This window comes from Triticum aestivum, chromosome 3A (genome assembly GCF_018294505.1).
Source record: "Triticum aestivum cultivar Chinese Spring chromosome 3A, IWGSC CS RefSeq v2.1, whole genome shotgun sequence".
NCBI classification, from domain to species: Eukaryota; Viridiplantae; Streptophyta; class Magnoliopsida; order Poales; family Poaceae; genus Triticum; species Triticum aestivum.
Window position 1 is genome coordinate 625,524,560 of NC_057800.1, and position 8,504 is coordinate 625,533,063.

At 45.3% G+C, this 8,504-nt stretch overlaps 1 protein-coding gene across 2 annotated transcripts; it reads right to left on the reverse strand.

Moving 5' to 3' along the window:
* Positions 1–759: 759 nt before the first annotated feature.
* On the reverse strand, positions 760–7,132 carry LOC123062700 (serine/threonine-protein kinase Nek5). Of its 2 annotated transcripts, XM_044486335.1 has the most exons (15): positions 6,831–7,132; positions 6,286–6,503; positions 6,126–6,192; positions 5,977–6,042; positions 5,847–5,893; positions 5,715–5,760; positions 5,547–5,627; positions 5,424–5,466; positions 5,273–5,322; positions 5,089–5,170; positions 4,917–4,966; positions 3,640–3,713; positions 3,272–3,323; positions 2,525–3,181; positions 760–2,441 (listed from the first exon to the last, which is right to left on the reverse strand). In XM_044486335.1, the coding sequence occupies exons 2-15, from the start codon at positions 6,399–6,401 to the stop codon at positions 1,014–1,016; spliced, it is 2,859 nt and encodes a 952-aa protein (XP_044342270.1). In that variant the 5' UTR covers positions 6,402–6,503; positions 6,831–7,132; the 3' UTR covers positions 760–1,013. The 2 variants fall into 2 exon arrangements, with proteins under 2 accessions (XP_044342270.1, XP_044342271.1); XM_044486336.1 differs by lacking the exons at positions 5,847–5,893; positions 5,977–6,042; positions 6,126–6,192; positions 6,286–6,503; positions 6,831–7,132 and having other exon boundaries at positions 5,273–5,333.
* Between the last annotated feature and the right edge of the window lie 1,372 nt (positions 7,133–8,504).

Here is an 8,504-nt window from a genome sequence, read left to right on the forward strand (position 1 = left end):
TACCGGCGAGGCCGCCGTCGAGTTCACGAGGAACCAGGACAGCGTCGCGGCGTCAACGGCCACCTGGACCTCGCTGGGGCGGTAGATGAGCCAGACGAGCAGCGCGACGACGCCGGCGCTGTAGCCGTAGGCGTGGATTTCCTGCGGCGGCTGCTGCATGGCTAGAGGCAGACGAGGCGACGTGGACACGAGTCGCACGAGGAACCGATGGATATATATATATATATATATATATATATATATATATATATATATATATATATAGCGGACGATCGTTGTATACTTGTATTTTCTTGACAGGAGAGGACGACGTTGTGGAAGGGTGATACGATGCTGTGGCGTTGTTTCAAGGCTAGATACAATGCCAGTGCAACACGTATGGCAAGAATCCGACGAGACCTTCAAGGCTCGTAGCTGCAGCACAGCTATTTCAAGTGCACGACGACAGGAGATGCCTAAGAAACTCCGGCAGCACGGACAAGAAGGACAGAGGGTACAACCGTGGAAATGCACGGCGAAGTCTAGCGCAACTACTTGGAAATTGATAAGAGTGAACGAAATGGAGCAACGACAAGTGATAGCATCAGGAATCCGAGTATGAGATGCAGCTACCTGTCCGGTGCTAAATTTTGCTGGCTGGATAATTAGTTTACACTGCTCCTGTGTGGGGTGACAAGAGTTGTCCACAAGGAGAACAGACTGACAGCAAACATGAAAACACATCCGCTCGAATCCGGGCGAGTGTGATAGACAGCTAAATAATAAATTGTGGATCTTCAATATGCATACCTTGGTATGCAGATTTAGCATTATTTTTTACATGTCTTATTTCTGTTTACAAGTCTGGGCTATTTACAGAATGTACCGTATACAGCTGGGAACCATTGAGACGCAAACTTGGGACTGATATACATATAGCACACGAAATGAGGGGGCGTGAGGTGGTCAAACTTTACACATTTGGATATTTCAGAACATAAATAAAAAAAGAAAAAGGTTAATTTTACGGGCACTCACGTTGAGCTGCGACTCGCTTCATCATTCATCATCCCTTGAAAACTTCTGGCCAGCCAGATAGCCGTTTCTCGCGGGGACACCTTCGCCTTCCCGAATGGCCTCAGAACCACCGCAAGCTCCTCCAGCCTGTTGTTTTCCAGCAGATCAGCAGAAAGCTCCAAGAGCCCTTCAAGAGCCTCGGATCGTTGCCTAAAGGACTTGACATCAAGCATTTCCTTTGCTGAGGTTGCCAGTATTTCCTTTGCTGGGGTCTCCAGAGAAGCAGAATTTACTTCTGGGATAGCGGGCAATTTTACAACATCTGAATTGGCCAGCTTCGGGCTGATAGTATTATCTTCTGAAATGTTGGGCTTCACGGCGGCAGAACCAACAAGTCCGGAAGGTATAAGACTTGGTGTGATGCTTCTGACATCCACTTCTTCTTTTATGACATCGCAAAGTTCGCCAACATCTGTGCTTTGGGCTTCCATTTCAGCACTACCTGTTACTGCCTGCTCATCGCTGACGCTGAAACTGCCGGGCCTTATGACATGTATAATGTCCTCAACTGGAGGGCCCAAATGAGGAACTGGTGATTTCTCTGATAACTGGTGGATAGAATTGGATCCTTTGTCTAGTGCAATGGTTTTTGTTGCTGAATCATCAGGAGCAATATATGGTACTGATGAGAGCAGTTCTTGTACTGTGAACTTATCCTCCTCACTCTGTACAGTGATAGTGGGAGTGCTCTGCACCGTCTTACTGCAGGGAATATCATCCTTGCAAATAAATTCTTGCACATTTGTATCAACAGATGGGTCCAAGGCTGAGCTTACACTACTATCATCATTACTAGCCATACTCTTCTGCAAATTGGTGGTGTTGAGCTCTGAGCTTGGTATATCAGTTTGATCATGCTTTTGTATGGCAGTGTCCAGGGTTGGGCATTTGCAAGATGAATCCAAGTGGGTTAATGAATCAGGTTCAGATGGTTCAGACTGCTTGATGCTGTCAGCGTAATCAATCTTGGAACTGGAGCAAACACTACTGACTTCTTTGGTTGCTATATCACTGGGTGGAGCACATTTCACCTGTGAATTGCCCAATTTCATTTGATTACCACCCAGGGGACTTGGAGGAGCCATTAGAACACCTGGAAGCTCAGTGAAAGCATTTTTTGGACTATGGACAGATCGAGAAGGGCTTTTTGCATGCTCTGTGGTAACCTTACTGTGAGCTCGTTTTGTCCCAGTGTGCTGTGGACTCTCTGCTCCCACTGGCCTACGGGGAGGGAAGCTAGGGCGTCTACTAAAACTGGGTAGAACCCTATTCTTGACCTTCCCTTCAGCGGCATCAACATCTTCAATTGTCTGCTTGGTAGGGTCTAGCTGCTGCGGCTCATCCGCTTTGATCTTAACTTTTGGAGAATGTTCAACAATTGGCGACTGCAGGACATGATCAGGAAAAAAAATTAGCAACAAAAAAAAGGTGATTCAGCACAAGAAAATGATTAATCCTCATTCCTCACCAAATACTTCAGGGGAGGAGATGCTTGTATGTGTTTCATAGTATCGCGGTTGACCTTTGCTGGTGCATATGGTGTCACTTCACTAGATTTTACACTGGAGGAAACACTGTTATGCTCTGAATCATCAGACAAGAGCTCTCTGTGACTAGGTGAATGTAGCTTTACACGGCTAGCTCTCAAAGGTGAGTTGTTTACCCTGAGCTTATTAGTCTCCTCTCTTAGAGTTGTTAGTATCTTCTTGATGATTTTTGGCTGCTTACTCCCGTATTTGGGACGCTGATCAACATGTATGGATTTAGGTGAGTCTTGTCTCTCCAGTTCAGGACTATCAATGTCCTTATGGCTTTTAAGATCACGTGGTGTTGAACATGTTTTAACTGACGCATCATCAGTAGCTTCAGCACCTTCAGTACCAATGGTGGTGTTGTTGGAACTTGTAGCTAGCCCTGATGTGTTTCTTTCACTTGATTGTATACTGTCCAAATCACTGCCAGTGCCAGAAATGCTGCTACATTGGCTCCCAGACATGCTCCTCCGACTGCTCCGTGAACTGGTAATGGATTTCCCTGGTGATCGCATGGGATGCGGTACAGCAGTAAACGCGCGGTGCTGATCAACATAAGGTTGCAGATATGGATTTTTCAGAATATCAGATGCCTGTTTACAAATAGTAATAAATAATGTCAGAATCGAGTAAATTTGGTAAACAGGTTTTGTAGTGAGATTTCTATGCGCATAGTAACTTACAGTAGGCCGGTGTTCAGGATTCTTCCTCAACATGCTTTTGATAAGCGTTTTCCTGCAACCAACAGCCAAAACGGGAACCTTTTAGCTAACATTGGACTAGGAAGCTCATCAGAATATGACAATAGAACAATGATGTTTTGTAATGGGATAAAAAGTGCTGCATTTTCCAGCAGACATCGCTTGACTTTGAAGAAGTTGAAAGACAACGTATCTAAAGATTAAATGGTAGGTTTAGAAAGGATAGAATAGTCCATAATATGACAACAACAAATATGACAATAGAAGACTGAAACTATTTTAAACAAGAATGTTAAGGAAAACCAGACTTCCATGCATGCCTACTATATATAGCATGAAGGTGCACTTACATAGATGGAGAGTAGCAAGTAGGTATAGGGCCAATGGAGGAGCGATTTATTTTGCTTATCAGTCCAGCCATATCCTGAAAGGAGCAAATTTAAGCACAGGTAAGCTTTTACAATTTCGAAACCAATAATGCCATCACAATGGTAAACTGTGTCCACTAGTATGAACATTTAAGAGAAACCAATCACGCCATCATAATGGTAAACTGTATTCACTAGTATGAACATTTAAGAGAAAAAATGGAACAGATACTGCAGTCCACAGTCCAGCAATTCGACAAAAATAACATGCAGGGAAACTAATAATCAGCATCATTTTTTCCAAAGAAATCTTGACTTTGATTTAGTTTAAGTAAACATGGATTTGCGTAAAAGAAAAATATTCATACTTAAGAGAGAGCACTAGACCTCTTCAAACATATTTTTGAAGGTCAACGAGACAAAAGATCTGCATCATTCACATAAATCCAGAAATGAATTTCCTGGATGGATCGTGGATAAGTATGTTCCAGTATGGTATGAATCTGGAAAAGAAACTCATCCTTCTCTTATAGCACAAAGTTAGACATGTGCATGAAAATTGCGCGCGTGCACACACACACACACACACACACAAAAGTCGATATTGCGAAGAGTTCTACACAGAATGAAGACATCAGTGCTTCTTAATTGTCGAGTGGTTTTCCTTAGCAAACTTCAATGAATGTAATAGAAGTGGAAGAAGAAATTATTCAATGGAGATGCAAATGCCACAACCTCTCAAATGGAAGGTGACGATGATCACTCTTTCCCTACTAAAAAAGAGGCTGGAAGCCATATGGTCCCTCTGTTTTTAAGGCGTCCCGCCTTGGACGCTTAGGCGACGCTTAGGCGATAAGGCGCCCCGCCAGCGCCTTACAAATATGCCCGCCTTAGGCGCTTAGGCGTCCGCCTTAGGCGCTTAGGCGTCGCCTAGGCGATAAGGCGCCCCCCCAGCGCCTTAGATCGCCTTACCGCCTTAAAAACATAGTATGGTCCTTACATTGGGTTCGTGACCATTTGTAATGCCACAAGAAAGTCCACTTGAGGTTTTCTATATCTTCCATTCTGTTTGTTGATAGCAACCTACATACTATTTCGAAGTGTTCTAGTAATCTTATCCTTCTATGGGCAGTCGGCAGGCACTTTCTAAATACAAGCTATGTAGCATTGATTACAAGGTATGTAAAATCCATGGAAATATAATTACTGTTAGGTAGGAGATCATAGTGATATAAGAACATGAGCTGATAAGAACTCACAAAAGCCTTGAAAGCAGGTCGATGAGCAGCCATCTCATACATACAACATCCTGTACAGACATATTCCAGTTAAAAACTAGGCTATATGACATTGATTTTTAGAAACAAGGTTTATAAATAAAGCCAAATGGCATAAATTTCCTAAAGTATCTCCATAAAAGTAGGTAGTTACCAAGAGACCATATGTCTGACTTGAATCCATAAGGAATGTCGGTAAGAAGCTCTGGGCACATGTAATTTGGTGTTCCAACAACCTAAGAAGGCATCATGCTAACATATAAGATTCAGGGAATAAAACAGAACATGATTAATCAGTATCTGTATCTGAGATAGAAGGATATCACAGAGAAGCTTACCGAAGATGTTAAATCGTCTGCCTTTAAGGTCTTAGCAAGGCCAAAATCCCCTGCAAGTAAACTAGAGACATTTAAACTCCAGCAATGAAACATTGCGGGGTGCAGACGTAATACAAGATAAGAGTTACTTGAGTCAATGTGAGGCACTAACCAAGACGGATGTCATGATCTTTTGTGAGAAATATGTTTGAGCACTGCAGAAAGGACAAGGACACGCTATATTACGGGTTGCTTGATGAAATAAATGACAGCATCATCATTCTTTGACACTTACCTTGAGGTCCCGGTGCAAAACATAGTTTGAATGCAAGTAGTCAACAGCTAGAGCCAATTGAGCAAACCATCTCAGCAGTTTCTGATGATTGTTCACAACAGTTAGCACACTTCTGGATATTGATTACCTAAAACATGAAACAAAAGGAGTTGAAAAAATCGTAATAACCTCTTCCGGGAAGTATGTCCCATTTGCCTTTTTCATCAGTTCAGCCCTACCAGAAAGAACACAGCAAAACAAAACAGAGTCAACAACCAAAACCAATCTCCCGGACTCCCACTACCTGTAAATTACACTCACATATCGCCACCTTCGCAGTATCCCGTCACGATGCAAACATAGCAACCCTGTCGTCACTCACACAGTAAGCCAGAGGAAAGATGTAACAATACAAAAGGCATATGCAGATGCATGTTCCTAGAGAACAAACCTTCTCAACCCATGCCTCCTTGAATTCAACAGTATAAGGATGTTGAAGGCGAGCAATAAGGGCCATCTGCAATTTTGCTTCCATCTGTCAGTTCAACAATACTAATCAATGAACTAATAAAGCCTAACAATTTCTCGTGCTTCACTAACCTCTTGATGAGCAGATTTGCGGCACCGCTCTGTCTGCCTTGCGAGCCGGATCTTCTTCAGCACATATCTGCAAACCAATCATATATCAACCACCTTCTTTAAGGGGAAACAAACTCTGTATTCTGTAACTAAATAGAAGAAGGCAATCTTCGCATCATACTTTTTCTTCTCGGTCTTGTGGTTGACCAGAATGGCGGCACCAAAGGCGCCGCGGCCAATCTGCTCCATGATCTCGTACTGATCCATCCGCGACTCCATGGTATTGGTGCCCAACATCTTGGACACAACTGCCACAGCAAAATTCAATCCCTAATACCCAAACCTTCCCATATCCTGTACACGACACGGTTCCGATCAGCTCCACGCCCTAGGCGATTTCTGCAAAAGCATACAAACAAGCATAAATCAGCCGAACATCAGCGCACGCCTTGCGCTCGAATTTGATCAAAACCCACCCCCTGTTCCATCCAATAGAATCCTGAACACCTACTTGTTTATTTACTTCAGACAAGAACAGTAAACTGTAGTCACATACAGTACTAATCATCTAGGCACACGAATCCGTGGCCGGAGTTTCGCGGCTGTACTTGGCACAGGAAAAAAGAGTAGAAAGCCATTTTCACGCGGAAAAGCGAGAAGTTGGGCAACTGTACTGCCGCGCGGTTGGCACCAACCGCCACTGGCCGGGACGGACGGGGACCTTACCGCGGCACGCTACGCCGGCATTGGCCGGCGCGGGCGGGGGCTGCTCCGGCCACGCCGCGGCCGCTCCCCGGACGGCTGGGCTCCGGTTCCGGCCGAATCCGCCGGCGGCGGGATAGGGCGGGGCGTGGCGGCGCCCCGTCTCGTCTCGTCGCCGACGCCTCTGCTGCTCTCCCGCGCCGGCCGCTCCCGCGGCCTCGGCTGCTATGCCGCCCCCTCCGGTTTGGGATTCTGATTACTGTTGCCTGTTGGCTTCGCTCTTGCCTCTCTCTCTCTCCTTGTTTAAATCGTCAAATGGGGGAAGTGGAGCGCCTGCTTATATGCGACGCCATGGCCGCCACTAGTGATTAGTAGTGAAGAGGGATTAACACTTAATTAGTAGTAGTAGATTATTTATGCTTATTTACGACAGTTTATATTGGTAGAGTGTAGTTGTACGCCTAATTTGCAACGTTTATTTATGTTTGTACTAATGATGACGATATAAGTAGTAGAGTAAGCGAATTAACCACTCTCGTCAGCATTAATTCCAAATATCCGTACCGATTTGACGGCCAAACCGAAAGCGGTTTCCGTCATCCCGCACCCAATTCTTCATTTCCACCAGATTTTTAAATCGTCGTCGTCAAATTATTATTTTTTTTTGCGGGAATCGTCGTCAAATTATGGTCTGGACTGGTAGACATCACGTAGTGGTGCAAATTAATTGGGGGACTGATATATATCATGAAGCATGATTAGATTTGGAGGTCACATCACGATGTGTTTCATGCCCGTGCCTGTGCCTGTGCCTGTGCCTGTGCACGATGATTTCATAAGTCCGCACGTCTCGCTTGCTACGTGCAGCCGAAGCGCCCATACATTTTCTGACGGTTTTCTCTCCTTTCTTTAGTTCCGCGTGCGTGTGAATGATGCTTTTTGGCTTCGCGGGAACGCTTCGGCGATCCAAAAGGAAAGGCGCCGATAAAACTTATCCTGTTGCGATCGAGCAAAAAAAGAGGAAGAGGGCCTATTAATGGCAAGATGATGGCGAGGTGATGGTTCAACGTCTGCGTCCTTGGTTGGTTGGTATGGTCGGTCCGCGGCACTGTGCCTTTAGAGCATCTCCAATAGGCGCCGGACGCGCCGCACATAAAAAACAGATTTGCCGTGCGCGTATCGTCTGATTTGGCACGGCGCGCAGCGCTGGCTCCAGCAGCCGCGCTAAAATGCAGCGCGTGCGCCGCTCCAGCAGCGCGCGACAACATTTTCGAAAGCATAAAAATAATAAAAAATTGCATAGATAAAAAATAAAGATAAATTGCATAGATAAAAAAACGATACAAAGGCATTTTACATCGGTGCAACTAGATAGATAGTTCGAAAACATAGATAGATAGAACTACGGTGCAACTAGATAAAACTACTACGGCATACTAGATAGAAACTACTCCAAATCGCAACCACCATCATCAACCTCATCGGTGTTGTCCGAAGTATCGAGCCAAATGTCGTCCCAACGTTCATCGTCTGATGTAAAGATCGACCTCCCACCTGCTGAAACGATGTCGCACTGCGCATTCGCCAATGCCTTCCGCCGACGCCGGTCCGCCCGCTCCGCGCAGCGCCTTGCCGTTCTCTCCGCCCAGTAGGCACGCTCGTCGGCAACGTCCTCCGGGCGGCGACGGCGCCACTCCG